At 35.8% G+C, this 24,206-nt stretch overlaps 1 protein-coding gene and 1 long non-coding RNA gene across 2 annotated transcripts; one reads left to right on the plus strand and one right to left on the minus strand.

Moving 5' to 3' along the window:
* Positions 1 to 348: 348 nt before the first annotated feature.
* LOC137635753 (uncharacterized) lies at positions 349 to 6,289 on the minus strand. Its single transcript, XR_011042773.1, has 2 exons — positions 4,848 to 6,289; positions 349 to 2,311 (listed from the first exon to the last, which is right to left on the minus strand). It is a non-coding gene; the product is annotated as an uncharacterized lncRNA (long non-coding RNA).
* A 17,455-nt stretch (positions 6,290 to 23,744) lies between these two features.
* On the plus strand, positions 23,745 to 24,206 carry LOC137635755 (uncharacterized). The gene has a single exon (XM_068368205.1). It carries the CDS (start codon positions 23,745 to 23,747, stop codon positions 24,204 to 24,206), a length of 462 nt encoding a protein of 153 aa, XP_068224306.1.

Here is a 24,206-nt window from a genome sequence, read left to right on the forward strand (position 1 = left end):
TTAAATAATCTACTCTGCAGATTATTGAGAAGTTATTTCTAGTATTATAGACGAGAAAATGTTTAATTTGGTTTTGGATTAATGACCTGATTATATAAAATTGTCTTAAGATGGCACTATTGAGGTTGTACCAACAACCTTTCTGTGCTTGGTGATTAAGAGATAAAAATAATTGTCTTTATGCTTGGGACAGTGAGGCACAGAAATATTTGTTGATATTTCTATTTTTCCCTTATTTTGAGTCTTATTTTGTATGTAAGTAAGATATAGTAGTTGCTCGAGTGGGTACCAATACTTGGTGATACTACGAGTCACTTTCTTATGATATCCAAGTCTCCGACTTTTAGGAGTCAGCTTTGACGGTCTTGGAATTGTACCCGGAGGAAATCCTCTTGTATCCGAGGTATATCATCAGGGTAGGCATTCCAGAAGAGTTTCCAACCAGACTCCAGATCTTATTAGAGAACAGTTGTTGTCCATCCTTGCAAATCCCCACAAGAGGAATAGTTTCTCTCAATGTTTGGGATGGCCTTCATCCTAATCCTGGATTGCTGGCTTTAGTCAGAAAAGTCTACCTGATCCCTCCAGGCTCCAATTCTCCTTTGTCCAAGGAACCAGCCCTATTTCAGAATTATCTAGCAATGCAGCATTGGCACAGATTCTGATACAAAATTATGTAATTTATCTGAGACTTTGCAACAGGTTATACAAAGACCTCCAAAGATTGAGGGGGTTAAAAACGAATTGTAGATATCTCAGCCCTCAATATGTTTACAGTTCTCACAAAGTTTGCTATTGAAATTCCCTCTTCTGGGGGTGATAAAGAGAAAAGATTGGGTGTTTTCAGTACTCATAGATGCAGATTTTCACATTTCAATTCCTCGCAATTCATGGAAATATCTTCGTTTTATCAATGAGCCAAAGATTTGCCAATTTAAGTGCAATGTTTCATTCTCGGGTAGACCTTTGTGTTCACCAGGATGATGGCCTCTCTCTTTTAAAATGGTTGAGGAATCATTGGCTAAGAGTTCTTTCATACCTAGGTGACTGGCTAATTTTTGACTGAGGAGATAGATGATTGGCCCTTTTTTACATATTTTTTGGTGTATTGGCCATTTTTTTTTTTTTTACATTTTTGGTATGATTGGCAATTTTTTTTGAAAGATTTCTTGGATGATTGGCTGTCGTTTGATCAATTTTTTTGGACAATTTTCCAATTGTTTTACATTCTTGGATAATCGGCTATTATTTGACAGATTTCTTAGACAAATTTGCCATTTTTTTTTACATTTCGATGATTGGATTTTTTGACATGTTGAAAAGTATCTAGGTTCAGCTATGTGGTTGCCGAGTTTACTGTAACGTTTATGGATCCTGGTCAATTTGAAGGAGTATCTTCTGGTTCCAACTCTGAAGATTCTATATTTGGGATTAAAAGTTTGTTTCTTTTCCTGTGTTTTTTGTTGGATAAGAGGATTCAATCTTTTAGTTTCTCTGTGAAAAATTTTTGGAGGTTGAAGTTTGTCAATTCAGATGGGACTGACACGTCTAGAAACCATAATATTCTTAGGAAAATTTGTTTTGATGTGAATTTTCTAATTTCATCTCGATCTACCTAGAAACGGTGTAGTTGATTTAGACGCAATTCCTCTGAATAAGAACCAACTGCAAGTTAGTTAATGGGACGATCGCAGGCACTCAACCCAGTAGTTTCCTCGGAAGTAGAAATCCTAGATCTTCCCCTATTTGCAGATGCTTCACTTGAAGGATAGAGAGCAACTCAAGATCTTTTCAATCCTTCAGGGAACTAGTTGTCACAGGACTCTACTTCATAACAATTACCGAGAGCTATCAACAGTGTTTGAGGCTCTTCGGGAGCAGGAGCCACTGGTGGAAGGGAACCCCGTGGCTATGTTTTCAGACAATACGTGTGCATTGTGCTACATTCGGAACCAAAGGGGGACGAGGGAAAATTGGTAGCAGGTTAAAGTTGAAAAGTCAGATTCCTACCAACAAATGGTTCAATTACTTGTCCAACTGTATGTCTATAAATTTGGAAATTTTTGGGACGACCGACTGAAGACGCATTTGCAAAATCACTAAGAGGAATGGAGTTTTTTGTTCTCTACTTCCAGATCCCTTTGTATGAAAGTTAGGTACCCTTTTACAAGACTGGTCAAATATGGAACGATACGTATTTGCACCATTCGCCATAATTTGACGAACGATAAAGTTCGGAATTTCTACAATCGGCAAGATGACTGGTTGCCCAGTTTTGGCCACGAAGGAAATGTTTTCATAGATTTGGGACCTCTTATTGTTGTTATAGTGTCCGAGAAAGTTGCGACACGAAACCGCTCTTCTCAGACAACCAATTTCAAAGGCTACTCATCTGAACCCAACTGTGTTGCCTCTAACCTCAAGGAGATTAAACACCATGTTCTCAGATACAAAGGGTTTTTGTGCCCCTCAGAAATGTCTATCAATAGACAAGTCTTTAAATTTGCATTTTGCAAGTTTGTTTACTAAAGAAATGCATTTTTTTGTTGATAAAGTAGGAAGTATTCTTTAAATAATCTACTCTGCAGATTATTGAGAAGTTATTTCTAGTATTATAGACGAGAAAATGTTTAATTTGGTTTTGGATTAATGACCTGATTATATAAAATTGTTTTAAGATGGCACTATTGAGGCTGTACCAACAACCTTTCTGTGCTTGGTGATTAAGAGATAAAAATAATTGTCTTTATGCTTGGGACAGTAAGGCGCAGAAATATTTGTTGATATTTCTATTTTTCCCTTATTTTGAGTCTTATTTTGTATGTAAGTAAGATATAGTAGTTGCTCGAGTGGGTACCAATACTTGGTGATACTACGAGTCACTTTCTTATGATATCCAAGTCTCCGACTTTTAGGAGTCAGCTTTGACGGTCTTGGAATTGTACCCGGAGGAAATCCTCTTGTATCCGAGGTATATCATCAGGGTAGGCATTCCAGAAGAGTTTCCAACCAGACTCCAGATCTTATTAGAGAACAGTTGTTGTCCATCCTTGCAAATCCCTGCAGGAGGAATAGTTTCAATGTTTGGGATGGCCTTCATCCCAATCCTGGATTGCTGGCTATAGTCAGAAAAGTCTACCTGATCCCTCCAGGCTCCAATTCTCCTTTGTCCAAGGAACCAGCTCAATTTCAGAATTATCTAGCAATACAGCATTGGTACAGATTTTGAAACAAAGTTATGTAATTTATCGGGATTTTGCAACAGGTTATACCAAGACCTCCAAAGATTGAGAGGGTTAAAGCAAATTGTAGATGTCTCAGCAGTCAAAATGTTTATAGTTCTCAAAAAATTTGCTATTGGAATTCCCTCTTCTGGGGGTGATAAAGAGAACAGATTAGGTGTTTTCAGTACTCATAGATGCAGATTTTCACATTTCAATTCCTCGCAATTCATGGAAATATCTTAGTTTTATCAATGAGCCAAAGATTTGCCAATGTTTCATTCTCGGGTAGACCTTTGTGTTCACCAGGATGATGGCCTCTTTCAAAATGGTTGAGGAATTGTTGGCTAAGAGTTCTTTCATACCTAGGTGACTGGCTAACTTTCATACCTAGGGGACTGGCTAATTTTTGACCGAGGAGATAGATGATTGGCCCTCATTTACATATTGTTTGGCGTATTGGCCATTTTTTTTTTTGAAAGATTTCTTGGATGATTGGCCGTCCTTTGATCAATTTTTTGGACAATTTTCCAATTGTTTTACATTCTTGGATAATTGGCTATTTTTTGACAGATTTCTTGGACAAATTTACCATTTTTTTTTTTACATTGGGTGATTGGATTTTTTGACATATGTTGAAAAGTATTTAGGTTCAGCTTTGTGATTCCTAAGTTTACTGTAACATTTATGGATATTGGTCGATTTGACGTATCTTCTTCCTACTCTGAAGATTCTATATTTGGGATTAAAAGTTTGTTTCTTTTCCTGTTTTTTTGTTGGATAAGAGGATTCAATCTTTTAGTTTCTCTGTGAAAAATTTCTGGAGGTTGAAGTTTGTCAATTCAAGTGTGGGTGACACTTCCAGGAACCATGATTTCCTTAGAAAAACTTAGGATGAGAATTTTCTAATTTCATCTCGATCTACCTAGAAACGGTGTAGTTGATTTAGACGCTCTTGCAATTCCTCTGAATAAGAACCAACTGTAACGTAGTTGATGGGACGATCGCAGGCACTCAACCCAGTAGTTTCCTCGGAAGTAGAAATCCTAGACCTTTCCCTATTTGCAGATGCTTCACTTGAAGGATAGAGAGCAACTCTGGATCTTTTCGATCCTTCAGGGAACTAGTTGTCACAGGACTCTACTTCAAAACAATTACCGAGAGCTATCAGCAGTGTTCGAGGCTCTTCGGGAGCAGGAGCCACTGGTGGAAGGGAACCCCGGGACTATATTTTCAGACAATATGCTTGCATTTTGCTACATTCGGAACTAAAGGGGGACGAGGGAAAATTGACAGCAGGTTAGTTAAGGTGGAAAAGTCAGATTCCTACCAACAAATGGTTCTATTACTTGTCCAAGCTGTATGTCTAGAAATTTGGAAAGTTTTGGGTCGACCGACTGTAGACGCATTTGCAAAATCACTTAAAGGAATGGAGTTTTTTGTTCTCTACTTCCAGATCCCTTTGTATGAAAGTTAGGTACCCTGTTGAAAGACTGGTCAAATATGGAACGATACGTATTTGCACCATTCGCCATAATTTGACGAACGATAAAGTTCAGAATTTCTACAATCAGAACTGGTTGCCCAGATGTGGCCACGAAGGAATTGTTTTCATAGATTTGGGACCTCTTGTTATCGTAGTGTCCGAGAAAGTTGCGACACAAAACCGCTCTTCTCGGACAACCAATTTCAAAGGCAATTCATCTGAACCCAACTGTGTTGCCTTTAACCTCAAGGAGATTAAACACCGTATTCTCAGAGACAAAGGGTTTTTGTGCCCCTCAGGAATGTCTATCAAACATTCCAAAAAACTGTCTACCAATAATTTATCAAAAAATTAATGTTCAATTTGAATGGAGCAAATCTAGAAAAGTATTAGTGACTAGAACTAGTTTGAATGATAGCTGAATTTTTACGTTCTCTTTTTTCTGAAAACCTTAAAATTTCAGCTATTAAGGGATATAGATCAATGCCTGATTCTATACTTGAGTATCTGATATTAGATCTCATCTTTTCAGATATTTTTGTGTGTATATTTACAGCTTTTCAGTATTGCAGGACCTCCAGTAGTCATGTCTATTTTATGGAATTTGGATGTGTCTGGAGTTTCACAGTATTTAAAGGTTCAACTTTTAACCTTTGAAAAAACTTTTGATTAAAGTTTTCATTGGTAAAACACTTCCTGTTATTGTTGCCTTACGCTTATTGCTTAAATGAATTCCAAGCGATGCCTTCTACATAGGGTTTGAGGGACATAAGATGGTGATAACTCATTTGCTCTATTTCAGAGCTAAATATTATTTTTGGACTTCGAGTTTGCCACAATTCTTTCAAGTTCTCTCTTGGAAAAGTATGAGAGATTATTAGAAAACAGGTTTATTAGTCCCAGATTATTTGGATAAATTTTTGAACATTAGAAGTAGTGTCCCTAATTTATTTTTCTGGTAGAGTTCCAAATTGTCCCCTCCAAAAATGCAATGTCCTTTCTTGTTAAGAGTTTCTGCATCAAAGCTCACAGAGAATTGGATCAAAGTTTAATGTAAGTCCTGAATGTTAGTCTCCTGATATTGCAAGGCAGCTACAACTTAATTTTTGCAGAAATTATGCTTTGGAAAGGTTTTTGGTAACAGCTCAATTTCATACAAAGTTTTTTTTTTTTTTTCGTATGCCTTACCTTGAAGAATCCTGGTGTTATTATAATTGTGGGGCTTTAGGTCCGATATTTCAACGCTCGCCATAAGGATTTTGTTTCTCCTGTTGATCAGGGCTTAAGACGTTTGGACTTTGCTTCTGAATCAGTCTGTGAGTAGATCATAAGTGAAGGTAATCACTGATCTGATAACTCCTTGGACTTGGTGTACACAAACTTCCCTGGTGTTGTGGCAAGTAAGGTTGGTTCTCCAGTTGGAACGTCTGATCGTGCCTTGATTTTGTTAATGATTAAGACTGAGCAGCCAGTTCCTGGTGTGTCATGTAAGATGTATATAAAATCTCAAGCTGGCTGAAATGGTATTTTGAGTGATTGCATTTGAATTGATCACACTTGTATAGAAGTGTTGAGCCTGTTATTCTTTTGAATGAGAATATAATCAATGTAATTTATATGCATATCACTTCTTGTGTGCTAAATTACCAAGTAAAAGACAAAACCTGGTTAAATGATGATTGTAGACGTGCATATTTGAAAGGGTAAAAGATCATATTTGTCTTTGAATAACTATATTTAATTAAAGAAACCCTTTTGGGTACAACCCAGGAATATAAGTGGTGGACTACCCTTAAATCTCCACTCTTTGGGGTAGATGCTACAGTTCCTCCTACACTTAAACCAGATGGCTCTGTCACAAACTACCCAAAGGATGAGGCAAATCTTTTGGCTGATGTGTTTATCAGTAAGCAAACTGATGCTAAGCTAACTAATTGAGGTTTTTGGTCTCTTGAAATTAAAACCCTCATCATGGACTTTGATGCTTATGGAGGTGTAAACCCAAATCTTCTTTTTCTTATGTTTTTCCTAAAGTCCGCTAATTTCGTACCTCCAAAGTTGTTATTTTCCACAAAAGGTGGTTCCTTTTTGCATGTTTTTTGGAAATACTTCTAAATAAGTTTGCTGTTCCCTAATTTGCAGTTTGGTTTTCATAAAGGCTTTGGAGCATGTAATGCCCTTCTTACAATATGTAATATTATACAGAAATCCTGTGAATGTGTTTAGGAAATCTGTATGATTTGCCTTAATTTCAGTGCTGTTTTTGGCCAAATTGATCATGAGGCCCTTGTTCTCAAACTCAAACACCTGGGAGAAGGTATCTCTTCCTTCCATCTTTGTTGAATTTTTAGATAACTTATTGCCCCATGTTGAGTACAGTATAGGATATGATATTTGGTTCCTGAGGGTAGTGTTCTGGGACCACAGTATAGGATATGATATTTGGTTCCTGAGGGTAGTGTTCTGGGCCCATTACTTTTCTTACTACATGCTCACGATATGTGGCTTTGCCTAGGAAACAAGCTTATTGCATACGATGCTAAAATTATTGCATTGTGCAAATTATGGGGCATGAAGTTAAACCTTAAAAAACTCTAAAGTATGATTTTAATTAGGTTGAAGACAGCGATCCAGATTTCGGCATTAATAATGTTTCTTTAACTCTATAAAACTTTTTAAAGTTTTTTCCTCGATTACAATTTTACTTTTGAGAAACACTTTTGGTCTGTTTCTTCATCAATTGCACATAAACTATACTTTATTGAGAAATTCTTTCATATTTTTGGGGATCAATCTATTCTGAAGAAGTGTTTTAATTCTTTCATTCTGCCTTGTTTCGAGCATTGTTCTCCTGTCTGGTCTTCAGCTGCGGAAGTTCATCTTGATTTGTTGGACATAGACTTGCTGTCTATTAAATTTCTTATTCCTGTTCTAGATATTAATCTCTGACATTTTCATTTAGTTACCATAGTTCTTTATGCATGTCGCATAAGACTTTTCTTAATTTTGAGCATCCTTTGCATTCATGTCTTCCTAGACTACAATCCTGTATGCTATACTATGTATGCAGTTAGTTCTAACACTCATACTGACATCATAAGGCTATGTTGAACATGCTGACACAAGTGTCTCCATAGTTTATATATGATGGATTTATTTCAACATTGTTACTGATCTTTAAGATATTTTATCTTTATCCATTACTTTTCATATAGTTAATTTCATTATTTCCATTCCTCGCTGGGCTATTTTCCCTTGTTGGAGCCCTTGGGCTTATAGCATCCTGCTTTTTCAACAAGAGGTGTAGCTTAGCTAGTAGTCATGATGATAATATTTTTGGGTCTAGTTGATTTGTATTTTTCTTCAGAATTCTGGATTCGGTAATATGGTGTTGAGGTATATACTGTAGATACTTCATTAGGTAATTGTTTCTATTATTTAGAGCTGTAAATTACCTCCTGTTTTCTTTTGTGGAAGTCGGCAATACATAGTTTTTTTTGGCCAGATGTTCATATACAGGTTGACCATCGTATATTTCCACTACCCTCCCTACTGACTTAGTTCAAGATGTGGCATAGTTGTGACGTCTTGACTGAGACAGACACAGCGGGTTGCTCAAGCTATTGGTTATTATTAACCACTAGATGTCTCATTATTTTACTAATGGCATATGTATTGAAAGGAAATTATCATCATCATCATCCCCTCCTACTCCTATTGACGCTAAGGGCCTCGGTTAGATTTTGCCAGTCGTCTCGATTTTGAGCTTTTAAATCAATACTTCTACATACATCATCATCATCTTCATGCTTCTTAGTCCTTAGCCTTGTAGGCCTCGGTCTTCCAACTCTTCTAGTGCCTTTTGGAGCCCAATTGAAAGGAAAGAAATCAGGATTTGTTTTAGTTTTAGAGAATTGTCGATGAAATTGAGCTAAAATGGAGAAGCAATTTGAACATCAGGTGAATTTAGAAATAATTTTTATTTTAATTCTTTTTTAAGAGAAATTTACCATCAATCTAAACCAAACATGAATTTAAAAGGTGAAATGTATGTGGTGGTGTGAATTTTACCTTACAATTAGGTACCATTTTGAATGAGCAGTTTAAAATATTGTCATTGTAGGTCATGTATCATTAAGGATATAATGATAGACTGCAGTCTCTTTACTTTAAGCAAAGATTGAAAATTTTTTATAGATAAAAATTGATGAAATAATTTTTCCTTTTCTTAAAAAGTTATTTGATTAAAAATGTTTAAGATTTAATTAAATTACCATGTTTTCCTGTTCAAGGTTATTTGTAAAAATTTTAAACTATTTTGTTGATCGGTTTAAAATATTGTCATTGAAAGTCATGAATCATTAAGTATATAAAAAAATGATAGACTGCAGTCTTTACTTTGAGCAAAGATAGAATATTTTCATTGATAAAAATTGAGGAAATAATTTTTTCTTTTCAAAATGATTTGATTAAAAATGTTTGAAATTTAATTAAATTACCATGTTTTCCTGTTCAAAATTATTCGTAAAAATTTTTAAACTATTTTGTTACTTAGTATTTTGTAAAGTCTTTTACTTAAATGTTTTTTGAGAGCAGTGTGTTTGAAGTATAGAAAATCTTAGTTTTGAAAACTAGTGCCTTATTGTGGAGTAGTGATTAACTTGTGGTGTTTTCTTTTTCTTCAAAATTATTTGAGTAAAAATTTTTAAACTATTTTGTTACTTAGTATATTGTAAAGTCTTTCACTTTAATGTTTTTTGAGAGCAGAGTGTTTGAAGTGTAGAAAATCTTAGTTTTGAAAACTAGTGCCTTATTGTGGAGTAGTGATTAACTTTTGGTGTTCTAGATTTAAGTTTGAAGAATACAGTACTGTTGAATCAATCAAACTTGGTGAATGAGTAGTTTAGACACTGGAGTTAATCTCTCCAGTGTCTAAACTACTTATTCACCAAGTTTGATTGATTAAACAGTAGTGTATTCTTCAAACTTGAATCTAGAACATCAAAAGTTAATCGCTAACAGTACTCCACAAGGAGGCACTAGTTTTCAAAACTAAAAATTTCTATACTTCAAACACTCGGCTCTCAAAAAACATTTAAGTGAAAGACTTGACAATATACTGAGTAACAAAATAGTTACTTATTTTTGTATTTCCATTACAACTTTATAAATAAATTGTATATTTTTAAAAAAATATTTAACTATTGATATTTCATATTGTTCTAATATTGTGCTTAATGAACTATGCACATTAAATTATTTTACGGCAATATACCATTTAAAAAACTTGTAAAAATTATGTATAAAAAGATATTTTAGAAAAGAAGAAAATAAAAAACAGAACTTAACAACAAACTTTTATTTTCCATAAAATTACAAAGGTAAAAAAATAAGGTAAAAAAATAAATTTAAAAAAAACAAAAAATTTTTTTTTCATTTTTTTTTCGGACACATAAGTGTACCCCCCCAAATAAGGGGCTGACCTCACGGAATGCATTTTTCTAGCTCTAGGGAGCTCTGCCTGCTACCCCGATCACCAGTAAGCCTATGTAGAAGTTGAACGGTCCCTGAGTATCCTGTGAGGTGACATTGTCTCTCTCTGAATGTTGAGTTGAAATGTTAAGTGACAACTTTTGCTTACTGAAAGCAGCCTGTCACTAGGACACCTCCCAGTTGGTTAACATTGACTGAAATATGTATTTAGAAAAAGCCTGAAAATAAGTCTAGAAATATAACTTTGAACTCTGCTACTGACATTTTGAAACTTATTGATAGAGTAAAATATTTAGCTATAATTCTAAAAGGTGTTGAGATATATCACAGAACCAGAGATGTCTTTGGACATCAGACTTGAGAAAATTCCTGAGTTGTAACTGAACCAAGAGTTGGGTTTTTAAAATTCCATTTCACAAAGCAAATTTCCTTTGTAAAATCATGACTTTAATTGAAGCAACAAATGGAAATGAGATTTTTAAATTCTTTCAATGACCTAAGAGTAAACTTGAATATAGTTTCATAAACCATTTTAAAGAATGTTACCAATCAGATTGAATCCTGCTCATCATTATAACTGATATAAATAGCAATACCTGGAAGGTACTTGGGTAATGTTACCATGGAGTTGAAATAGACATCCTTTTCATTAGACATTTTAAAATGGAAATACAGTTTAGTTGTGTAGCCAAACCCAATGATACCGTGCATAGCCAAGATTCTAAGTCCAGTTTAGGAAAATAGAGTGTACAGAGTATGTAAGAATTGGCCGCAACTCTTCAACACTTCTTTGAAGGCAAAAACACTTCAATAAACAAAATACATTCAAGTACATTAATGCATAACTGTCAAAGTATTAATGTATCTTAATAAAACTTTTAATTTCAAGCAAATGTTTCCCTAGATTCATGATTATTTTGATTACGAGGAAAATATTTCTCTATTTTCAAATAGATATATCTTTAATTTGACCTGAATAGGAACAGTTTAAGCTCAATTAAACTTATGAAGTTGGTTAAACAGTATTGATTAAAATGATTATTTCAGTAGATAACCTGAAGAATATATCATTGCATATGTTGAGAACATCATAAAGCCACTTTATTTAAGCTAAAAAAACTAACTTAACTGAAATATTTAAACTAACATCTTACGTTAACTTAGTTACAACTGGCATTAAAGTCAAGACTTGTCAATGCCATCCCTTACTAAGTGCAAATATCAGAAATGAGCAATAAAAGTATGAAAATTACCCTTATAAAACTCTAAATGTGAATGAATTATCATTAATATAAGGACATTAATAGTTTACTTAAGTGTAACAAGTCACCACTGAGAACTGAAGTCCTCATTTCAAGTACAGTCAGTTATACCTGGATGATAGAAGCTCCCTAGAAAGCAGTAAGACCAAATACATGACCAAGGTAAATTCGAGTTATGGTTCTCAAATGCGCAAAAGATTTCGGAAAAGGGGATGACATCAAATGCAGGGTACTGCCCTGACACCCCTGCTTCACCCCAGCCGGTTATGTGCCAGATTGGACTGACGTCGCATTCCCCTGCACAGACGAGTTAGCACAGGCAGCGCACCCTTAAAGAGGGGAACTGAAAGACGTGGTATTGGTACCAAGGTAATCTTGAATACCAAAACGCAGCTGTCAGTAACTCCCTTGGAGGGTACACTACCTGACCTTTACATTAGATTAAAATTTATGTACAAGGTAAATTTATTTCCTGCTTATTCTGTATACCAAAAGATAAAAAGACGGTTGAAATGTGCCCTTTCATATTGCGGTCTTTTGAGCAAGTGGCCGTTTCAATTGCCAGTTTGTCCTTAATTCTCAATATGGTACTGTACATCGTATAAAATGATTGCCATTTTCATTCTTAGGTACTGTATCTTGCCAAACTAAATTCTGTCTCGACCGACTCCTGATCCACCAACAGATTCCAAAAATGACTATGCTTAAGCCAAGCATTTCTTATGACCCATTATACTGCAATAAACTTATGGACAAAATATTCCCAACAAAGGGAAAACACCAAGAAACTGGTTCAGCCAAAATAACCAAAGATGGATTCCTACTTAACCTGTACAACCAAAGGAAGTGTTCACAGCAACTTCCTTTTTCCAGTAAACTTAGAGAAAACATAGCTACTCTCAATTCCCTCAAGAGGCTGCCATTATACTCATACAAAGCTGAGAGTATAATACAAAAACCTTTCTTAAAATGAGGTTAAATATACCGAGATAATCCAATCTCATTCAATGCCAACAAACCTTAGGCAACAACAATAAGACTCATATTCCTAAAGGAATATTGTACTTGTGTGATTTCTCACTTAACACATGAAAGTTCTACAACCTTGGAGTTATTGTGACACCATAAAGGAACACATCAAACAGATAAAAAGCTATGAAGAGAACCTAATGCAAATCACTGATAAAACACACATTGAGTTTACCATTTTCTAATAAGCTTGAGACCCATGGCAATCAACTCCAACATGAGTTTACCCCTCCATAATAAGCTTGAGACAAGTGACAATCAACTTGAAGACCAACACACTTCCAAAACTTGTGCAAAAAGTTGTCTAACATAGAAAGATTGCGCTTAAATATGCTAAAGTTTCCCAACTGAAAACTCACGCACTATAAGAAAATCTGTGTCCACAAGAATAGCTTTAAATGACAATAAACTATACTTTACTCCCAAGAAACAAGAAGAGTTTTCCCTTTAAAGCAGTGAAGGCAATGCAAGACTTTTATCAATAGGAAATTAGTAACCAACACTTCCTACAGATTTCTGCACTATCCTCTGCTTTCGGTTTGCTTTTCATTCTTCTTTACAGGCAACAGACGTTAAGTTTCTCAATTGAAAAGAGATAAAAGCCATTACAAGGATAATGGTGAAACCATTTGTCTACCAATGGGATAAAAAAACAGTTCAAATTGAGCCAAATGGAGCAATTACAAGTCTCAGAAACTCAGCTGAAGACAGAAAATAATAACACATATTCTGGATCTAGACAGTCGACACCAAAGAGGAAAAATTAAAGTACTGTACGGTGGACTTTCAACACTAAATGAATTCCGAGAGCGACTGGCATCAAAGTCAACCCACACTGGAGATTACACCATCCAAGCTCTAATCTAACACTTGTAATAAGACAGCAAATTGTAGTCATATACAGAAGGCAAAACCCTTCAACATCATCCAATTACCAGGGACATTCCAAGTAAGTTGTTAGCAATAACAAACTTGCTTGCAACAAAGTTTTTGGAACTTGGAAACAATGAACAGCTTATAGTGTGCAACTCATTGCTTCTTACAGAGGCCTATTGACATGGCTGTGATCCAAAACACAAAACACTGCAACAGGGAAAGTGTCCTACACTATCTTACACTCCTCAACACCTAAACAGGATTGGAGATAAATATTTGCTTCATGTCTTCGATGATTAGCAAGAAGACAAATTAATTTTCACTTGATCTTTGTAAAATACAAAACTTGAATTGGAACTTGCTGTTATAATCTGGTCATTAGATTATAAGACAGAGATGATGGTTTCAATGAATTTTGCCTGATAATGACAAAAGTTAACAGGTATAAACTGCTCAAGGAGAAACTGCCTCAGCAGATAACATACCTGCTGTTAAAAGATATTAAAATCCTCTTAAAGTTCTAGCAGAATACACTTACAAAGTAAATGTAGACTTCAAAATCCAAAACAATAGCAAACGACATTTGTACAGAGTGCAGTACAAATGTTGATGTAAATTCCTTGGTCAAATACTGAACAAGTCAAAATACAGGTAATCTTGCAGCTAACAGCACCAACAAAAACAAGAAAAGTTGATGACGTTACAGCAATTTATTTACACAAAAAGTAAGGAAAATCTAATGATATCCTCAGAAAGCAACATGAAGTACAGCAGATATGAGATAGTGAGGCAAAAAAACCTAAGCCTGCTTGAGCACAGAATTAAGCAAAGACCATAGCTACAGAACTCACGATAAATATGCATTGGGTTTTACAACGGAGTTGGGGACTTCAATGAATTTCCCTCCACAAGGACAAAAATTAGCAAGTACAAACAGCTCAAAGGGAAATTATCTTCCATGAAAAAAATGCCAGCTATTGAAAGAAAATACTAGCAAAACTACACTTACTTTCAAAGCAAATTCATAATTGAAAATCCAAAACAGAGGCAAAAGACATTCGTAAAATAAGTACAGTAGAAATGAGATGACAATTCCTTGAACAAATACTGTACTGGTCAAAGCACAAGTATTTTTGATTCTGAAAATGGCTAACGTTATCAACAAACACAAGAAAAGCTGACGGCGTTACAGCAATTCCATTAGACAAGAGGGTAAACTTAATGATATCCACATTAAGAAACATGAATAAGTACAGAAAACACGAGAGTGCGACAAAATATCAGCAACTGTCTTGTGTATAAAAACCAGCTATGACCAAAGCTATAGAACTCCAAAAAAATTTGGATCAACAGCTGTTCATAAATATATGTATTAATTTTGCAAATGCACAATGGAATTAAGTTCTCCTTGTATGTGTAAGGGGAATTCCATACAACGATCACATTAGGATAAATTTTACAAGGCAGATAATGAAAATGACTTAAGCCTCTTACTCAATAGCCAAAGATGAAAGTCAACATGACTCGGGGTCAAGCTGATAGGGATTTAATTTATGAAACCACAAATCAGATGAAAGGGAGGTTACTGGAAATATATTCTCTAGTAAAAAATACTGAAAATACAGTAATCAAATGCATTTGAGGTATAGTTACATTTGAATTGCACAGAAACTAATGCTCTTATGTCAGAAAATCAAACAAAACAGATATTGATTTTTCTTCCTTTAATTTCAAAAACTGTCCCCTAAACTCAGAAAGATGAAAACACTTTGATAAGGGTAAAAGAGACTATATCAAAAGACAGATCAAAGCAGTAGTCTCTTCAACTGTTTTTCAAAAAGCTTCTAAAAGCATCCTATAATGCCTATAACTGATGTGGCATGGCACTCAGGTATGCAACTAATGAAGGTTGCACTCAAAATAATCATTTAGAAAAAGAAGCTGTTCCTATAAAGATCAGCTGTTTACAGCATTTGACGCTAGAAAAATCAGCTGTTGAGAGGAACACCTAAACAAATATTCCTATAAAAATCAGCTCTTTACAGCAAGGTTAAAAGAAAAACCTGCGGCAAGCATTTGACGCTAGAAAAATCAGCTGTTGAGAGGAACACCCAAACAAATATTCCTATAAAAATCAGCTCTTTACAGCAACGTCAAGAGAAAAATCTGCGGAGAGCATTTGACGCAGGCCTTTTGAAATTAAGGTTTAAAGAGCAGCTTTCAAATATGAGGATGCACACGTTTCCGGCATCTTCAAAGGATGTGCATAGAAAGGGCAAACAGGATGCATATACCGGTAGCTCCGTCTTCTTCCAGCTAGGTTTTAGTCACTTACACTAAAGCAAAAGTTTATTACTCCCTTAGATCCTCAGGAGAAACACTAGAGTCAGGTTTAACAATCCAAGGAATATACATATTCCTTAGATAACATGGAATTAAATCTACCTAAGATTTACCAAAAGCCACAAAAAAATCCTTGGAAGAGACAAAATAAAATCAAATGCACAAAAAAATTTCCTTCAAACAGACAAAAGGAAATAAAATGCACAAAAGATATCCCTGGAACAAACAAAAGGAAATCAAATGCACAAAAAAATATCCTTCTAACAGACAAAAGGAAATAAAATGCACAAAATAATATCCTTTAAATGGACAAAAGGAAATCAAATGCGCAAAAAATATCCTTGGAACAGACAAAAGGAAATTAAATGTACAAAAAAATATTCTTGGAACAGACAAAAGGAAATAAAATGCACAAAGATATCCTTCATGAAGACAAAAGGAAATAAAATGCACAAAAAATATCCTTGGAACAGACAAAAGGAAATTAAATGTACAAAAAAATATTCTTGGAACAGACAAAAGGAAATAAAATGCACAAAATAATATCCTTTAAATGGACAAAAGGAAATAAAATGCACAAAAAATTCCTTGGAACAGACAAAAGGAAATCAAATGCACAAAAAAAAATCCTTCAAACAGACAAAAGGAAATAAAATGCACAAAAGATATCCTTAAAATAGACAAAAGGAAATAAAATGCACAAAAAATATCCTTGGAACAGACAAAAGGAAATCAAATGCACAAAAAATTCCTTAGAACAGACAGGAGAAATTAAGACTATTTCGGGTCATGATCACAATATCCACATATCACATGAGAGACATCAAGACTTCCGTTAAATAGATCCTGGACAAATACAGTATAGTGATGAAGTTAACAAATTAAATCCTTCAAGAGGAGAAGAGTAATCCTGACTGGCTCAGAAAATACAAGCTTGAAACATCATCAAACTGAAAATAAATCCAGAATGAATCTAACTGCTCAAGTGTAACACTGGAAAAGGATTAAAGATGACCGGTTACCTTCAAGTAAACAGAAAATATTTCTGAATAAAAGGACACTTCTGAAGTGAAAACCAAAATTGCTAACAAATTTTCATCACAGAACTCGGATGCAATGTGAAAATCTACACCATATTTATCACTGCTAGGAAGCGATCCGTTGGACGGAGGTTCGAGTACAGCTTACAAGACCAATAGTTCCTTCCAGTGTTTGTAACCTCACTATCCTTGTGAGATAGGGATGGTGGGGTTTTGGGAACCCTATAGGACTCATTGGCTGGCTCTCCCTGGTCTAACTTTGATGAAGAGGGGGCTTTGGCACTAACCATATGCATATATGGTCAGTCTCTTGAGAACTGCCACTGTTCCTTGCCTTTGCCATTCAAGAGCAACCTTTAAACCATAGTTCTTTATGAAACAGAACTCAAAATAACTTCTCAGCAGAGGAATAACCCAAGCCTTATATAATCTGAGACTTCCAACCAATAAGATGACAGCAAAAATTGTCCAAAAACTTCATCAATGTCATTTAGTCCTCTTGAGTTTTCAATGCCTCTGATTTCAACTGAAACAACGGATGTATTTCAGAACACTGCCAATATGAAAAGCGAGAATTGAATTTAAAATATGTACAATAACCCACCAAGTTATCAGAACCGGGCGCCCAAAATACTTAAGAGAATTACTACATATTGCGCAGCCAACAAATCATGTCGACACGAGAATAGTTACAGATGACTTCAAACTGTTGGAACCTAGATTTACATCTACTTTAGGCTCCAGAGACTTTAAATATGCGGCCCCAAGACTATATAATAAGCTCCCACGAAACATTCGAATGATTGAAGACATTAAGGCTTTCAAGAGGAAACTGAAAACTTTCTTATTTCAACAGTCATACAACAGTGACGATTTAACAGTAAATGAACAATACTCAATATGAAACATTGAATACTCGGAACGAACAAGGTAAAAGGACAGTGTAGGTCCTGTAGAGAGTGGGGTTCCCCTGCTGTATGGGACTGGAAAAGCAGCCATCAAAGTAAGTAAAAAGTCTATAAAATAAAACTGAACCAAATTCCTTAAACTTCTAAAAGAAAATTGTCTCAAGATACGATAATTATTGAAAGATACACTTCAATATTCATCCATTCTGCGAAATATCTCCTAATAAATATTGCAGTTCATGTACTATATAAAAAGCAGTAAATGCAACCTCTCCAATACATATAGTATAAATCTTAAATTTCTGAATCAAAGTCTTTCGAACAGTCTAGGAGTGACTGCGCCAAGTCAGGTCAATGCTATTGAAGTAGTTTTTGTATCAGAGATGACAGAAGACGTGAATATTTGTGGTACAGTACCAGATTATTGTACATTAGATGATTATAAATCCTTATAATCTTGATAATACTTCCACAGAACAAATATATTCCAGTGACTTCAATCTGCGATGTTTGGCACATTTGGCAGTTCTGAAATCTGTTTAACCATCTACCTTCTAGGCTTCAAAACAACTGAAATGAGTCAAGAGATTTAGAAGACTGACACTAAAACAGTGTAAGGAACAGTAAGATTATCGAACACATTTTCATTCTAAAATCTTACTATTTCAGGATTCCAAAAACCTGCAACTTCTTTTACATAACCAAGCAACAGTAGAATCTGCCAAAGCACAAGTGTTATACACATGTAAATCCAAATAGACTGGGTGTAACCAAATCTACATAAAAATTATAGATACACAAATCTATACTCCAAATATAAAAGTGTGGTTCAAAACTTAGCCAAACTGAAACAGAACCTGACAAAATCAGACCAACTAAAACCAAGAAATATAAAAGAATAAAGTAAAAAAGAAGCTATATCTTCTTCCTTGACCAAACTTGGTTGAAACCAGAGCATTCATGAAATGTTATCATGAATACCTTTACGAATTACACCTTAACTTTAGCTTTTGAAAAGTCCCTCCATGCAAATCAGAGACATTTGAATCATGTCCTGTTTACAAAAATACTCAATAAATATTAACGACCACATTGTAATAAATACCTGTGACACATTTGGCAATCTATTGGGACAATACAGGTTCAGTTTCATATTCAATAGTACCTTTTTTTCACTAGAATTTTACCTGGTATGGCCAAACATATTTGCCCTTTTGGTACAGTTCAGCCGGGAATCAATTTACCCATACAAATAAAATTAATGAAATGAAAGATTGCTGCATCAAATCGGGGCGAAATGACGCAGCCGTGTGCATGTTGCACTTTCCTTCCATCGATCAACGTTTCCGAGAAACATAAGTCAAAACTGGACTTGGACATGTATGGGGTGATACTGGACTCCTTTCTAAACAGTTTCTATCATCCAAAATATAAAAATTGTTCCGAAACTCTTCCGTGTCCTTCGTGGGACAAGTTACTTTACAGACATAAACTAAAAAGACCCTACAATTAAAGACTTTTGGTCATTCACATTCTCGGGCTTTCAATGTCTCTTAAGCAACAAAATACAGACAAGTTACTACTACTAATATCATTAAAATCAATAAGATTACACCAACTTCATAAGCCTAATTAAGCTTACATTAAATTGTTCCTCTTCACACCAAACTAATAGATATATACATTTTTATATAGAGATATTTTTCCTTGGTAATCAATAAATCATAAATACAGGGATAGACAGTTACCAGAAAAAAGTTATTATCAAATTACATTCATATCTTCAGAAATTATGCATCATACAACAGAATGTATTTTGTCTATTAAAGCATTCAAGTTTCAAAGTCAGTGTTAGATCTGCAGCCAATTATTTCGCCTTCTGGACATTCTATTCAAAATAACTGAACTTATCCTCAAGTTTATGCAATCACTTTAAGAGTCAGACTACACAAATAAAAGTGAATATCCTAAAAAACATATGATGAAAAGGAAACTTTTTCACTTCCATGGTAAAATTACCCAACTAAGGTACTATTTTACATCAGTTACAATGAAATCAGGAAGGAACCATTCTAATTGGTAACTTTTCTTCAAATGGTATATTAAACTTAGGTCATTTCAGGAATTTAAAAACTATAAATACATTTGCTACCTTGTCAGCCATAATTCTAAAAGGGACATGAGCTCTAGTGTTAGCTGAGTGGAACTTCAAAAATACAACTCTTAGTTAAGTTACAACCTCAACAAGATTTCTCTCAATACCTTTGATTCCAAAGAATATCTTTGGTTTGTGATACTTTTAAACACCTTTGAGAATTTAAGAAAAGCTAATATTTCAAATCTATCAATAAGAAAAAAATGACAACAGCAGAGTTTCAAGCTATAAATATTTCTCGTCTTAAGTATCAAGCTTTTAAAAATACATATTTGGGTCTAACCAACTGGAAGATGACCTAGTGAGAAACGGCTTCCAGTAAACATACATTTCAATAAAACATTCTAAAGACAATGTCATCACAGGAGGTACCCAGGGACCGTCCAGGTCTTCTACACGTGTGGCTTCTGGTGGCGAGGCTGCAGGGGAGACTCCCGGAGCTAGGACATTCCGTGAGCTCAGCCCCATTGGGTGATGGCACAAGGGCCTTTATTTCTTTCCAACTGACAAACTACAATCTGGAAGAGAACTTCAACTTTAGATTCAAGAATACAATAATGTCACAAGGTTACAGAATACATTTATGTTGCATGAATACAAAATTAAATTCTTTTAGACATAAGTCTGGAACTGAGGATCCTTTAATAGTACAAGAAATATGCTCTTAACCCAGCACAAAAACAGGAAAAACAAGCTTAATTTATACCTACAGTTCACCTTCTTAATATTCTACAGATGTCAATGATTATTTCTTAACCCTTTTGACTAAATACTGTCACTTTATCTAAACTTCTACTCACTCAGTCTTAGCAAACAGTTAACTGAGTTTTTTTTAACTTCATTGCCTGTACTGTACTGTAATTTACAAAATTAAATCAACTTTTAATTACCTATAAAACTAACTCATTTCTAATCACCTATCAGAAATTTATAAGTAATTTGTATTTTTCCTAACTATACATACATGTGGTTCTTTACAATAGGAGAAGAAATCAGCGTTAGCTGACGTACGGTTATAAAACTTTTAACGAGGTGGAAACAACCGCCAGGTTGTTAACCAGTGGTAGCGGGGAGAAGCACCAGCCCCCGCTCACTCATACCTTTTACGCTTTGATTGCAGTCGAGACTTTCCTCTGGGGTTAGGTGATGGACAGGTTTGTACAGTTAGGAAAAATACAAATTACTTCTAAATTTGTGATTTGTTCCTACACTGCATATAAACCCTTACATTCTTTACAAAAGGAGACTCACACTATAGTGGGTGAAAGTCTAAAAACATTCTCAGTATTGCAACATCCATGCATGATAATGTGAGGGATGTACAGTACATCCACATCTCGTTAACCAGTGGCCTGAAACCAATGGGTTTGCGTCTCAAGCGAAATGAATATGAGTATTAAAACACAATTGTAACTGCCAAGGCTATGTATAACAACAGATTTGTGTTTGCACATACTGACAGCTAACTTTTCAACTTCCCCTTCTCTAAGAGATCAGGGACATGACTTGAATATACGCAATATATTCTAGCTACAAGTCAGAAAGGGGCTTAATTGCAGTCGTAGGCATTCTAGCCGACAGAGTCTCAGGATGCTATGCCCCAAGAGAGAGGAAGATGAAGAAAGGAAAGGCCAGTCATTCCTTTTGCATTTATCCTAGATTAACTATGTACTTAAATGAATGCTGATGGTCCTATAAAGGAGCTACGGCAGCTACCACAGAGCCTATCGAGAATGTGTCTAGGGACCTGTGGGTCACATCTTGCAGATAATGGGCAGTGAAAGTAGTTTGTCTATTCCACATTCATGCTTGTAGAACCTGCATCACAGAAGGGTTCTTTTCAAACACCAGGGACATGCTGATGCCCCTGACATCATGAGCTCTAGATAGAAGTCCTTGCGGCAAAGGGGAAGGATTAATGGCTTGGTCAATGACTTGCCTAATCGAAGAGGAAACAGCGCTCATTGTTACCATTCTCTTGAACTTGGCCTAGATATCAAACAGGTGTCTGACCTGCGGACAAGCTCCTCCAGTTCGTTTGAGGTAATGCTAAGCTTAGAGCCTTTACAGGACACAACAGCAATTGTGACCGGTCCATTAGTTACTTCTTGAAGACTTGAAATCTGGAAAGAATTTAACCTAGGTTTGAAATCAACAGATTTTGAGTCCTCGCCATGAACTCACGGACGAAACTGAACGTCTCCTGTCCCCATTCCCTTAAACGGGCGACGTCTTATGAGAAACCATGCAACTCGTTTATCCTCTGGGCTTAGGCTAAGGCGAGAAGGAAGACCATTTTCGAGGTGAAGTCACGGTCTGAAGCCTGACGTAAAGACTCATTTGGTACGCCTTTCAGGGGATGAAGGAATTTCACCCCGTTCCAAGGAGGTCTTACTTCCAACTGAGGACAAGCTTGTTCGAAACTCCAGCTAAAACGAAATCTAGCCCATTCAGTCTAAAGACCTGGCTCAAGGATGAGTGGTAGCTTTTCACTGCTGAGACAAAACAGAGTTTTTTCTCCTGAAGGTACAGTAAATACTCAACTATTAGGGGTAGAGTGGCACTGAGTGGAGACATACCCCATCTACAGCACCAACCATAGAAGATCGCCCACTTAGCCTGGTAGACCGAGATCGAGAACTTACCGAGATATCCATAAATCCGTTTCGCCACTGGTGTCGAAAAGCCTCTCTCCGAGAGGATATGCTGGATAACCTTCAGGAATGACGACATAGGGATCTCAGAATCTGATTTTAAATCTGGGCATGAGGTTGGTGTAGGAGGTCGGGTATAAGAGGGAGCTCCCCCAGCACTTCTGTCAGAAGCAGAAGAAGGTCCTGAAACCATTCGGCATGGAGCCACATCGGCGCTATTAATGTCATAGAAAGGTTACTCGAAAATCTCACCCTGTTGAGGATTCTCCTAAATATGAAGCATGAGGGAACGCATAATCGTCTAGGTGATCCCGCAGATGTTGAAAGGCATCTTGAAAGACCGCCTGCGGATCCGGTACTAGAGAGCAGTAAACCGGGAGCTTCCGGTTCAGGGACGCTGCTAACAGGTTGTTGCTCGTCAAGCAGTTTAGCATCCTTTACTACCTAACTATTTATGTATGTAAATAGCTGTTATGATAATTATCTTACATAAAGTTAAACCTTACTGTTAAACCTATGGGCAGTATTCCTTTGGAGTTGGTAGCATTAGCTTACATTCATGGCTCTACTGTATATTTGACTTATACTAATAAAGTCTTGGATTATTGTGAAGAAGGTTTACTCTCCAACCTATCACATGGTGGCAGCGGTATTTTAACCCTTTTACCCCCAGGGTATTTGGAAATTTCCAACCCTTAACACCCATGGGGTTATTTTTTTCCCAGCACATTTTGCAGTATATTTTTTTTAAATAGCTCTAACAGCCTTAATTTTTGTCATAGAGAGGTCAGGTTGGTCTCATTCTCTTGGAAAAGGCCCGAATTTTCTCAAAAAATTAAAAAAAATATGAAAAAAATATTTTTTATAGCATTTTTTTGCAAGGACGTACCGGTACGTCCATGGGGGTAAAGGGATGAGTTTTGTGAAACGTACCAGTACGTCCTTTGGGGGTAAAAGGGTTAATGGACCCATACGTGCAGAAATACCAGGATGTCTTCGTTTCACAGTCTTCCTCCACCCGCCAGTTTCAATGTGGATGATAGGAATGCAGCAGAAAGGTGGAGGGAATGGCGAGAAAGGTGGAAGTGCTATTCTGTCGCAACAGAGTTAAGTAAAAAGACTCCCGAAGTGCAAGTCTCTGTGTTAATAGTTATTGGGCCTGAGGCTCATAAAGTTTTCAGCACGTTTCAAATTTCTGATGAAGATCGGAAAGATCAGAATGCAGTGCTGGCAGCATTTGAAAGATATTTTCACCCAAGCAAAAACACTGCATTTGAATGGAAGGAGAATCTTTTGATCAGTATGTAACGGCTCTGCGTCATATAGCGCTGGACTGTGATTTTGCGAATATAACACAAGAAGAAATATTGAGAGACAGGATTATGTTTGGCATTTCGGATGATAAGGTCAGAGATCGTCTTCTTCGGGAAAGGAATCTAACTTTGGAGAGAACCTTAAAGATTTGTCAAGTTAGCGAGGTATCTATAGCACAACAAGAGGAGATCAACAGAGTATTAGAAAGCAAGGTTATTACTGTGTCTGCAAAGCTGAAGGATCCAGTTGGAAGAATGAAGCCAGTGACGGATGTTCATCGCAAATTGGAAGAAACGGACTGGATTAATGATTGTAGGTTCTGTGGTAAAAGTCACAGGAAAGTAAAGGAAGTTTGTCCAGTTTGGGGTAAGCGGTGCATAAATTGCAAAGAAATTAACCACTTCAAGTTTAAATGTCCAGCATGA

Source organism: Palaemon carinicauda, unplaced genomic scaffold, assembly GCF_036898095.1.
Source record: "Palaemon carinicauda isolate YSFRI2023 unplaced genomic scaffold, ASM3689809v2 scaffold167, whole genome shotgun sequence".
In the NCBI taxonomy this organism is placed as follows: domain Eukaryota; kingdom Metazoa; phylum Arthropoda; class Malacostraca; order Decapoda; family Palaemonidae; genus Palaemon; species Palaemon carinicauda.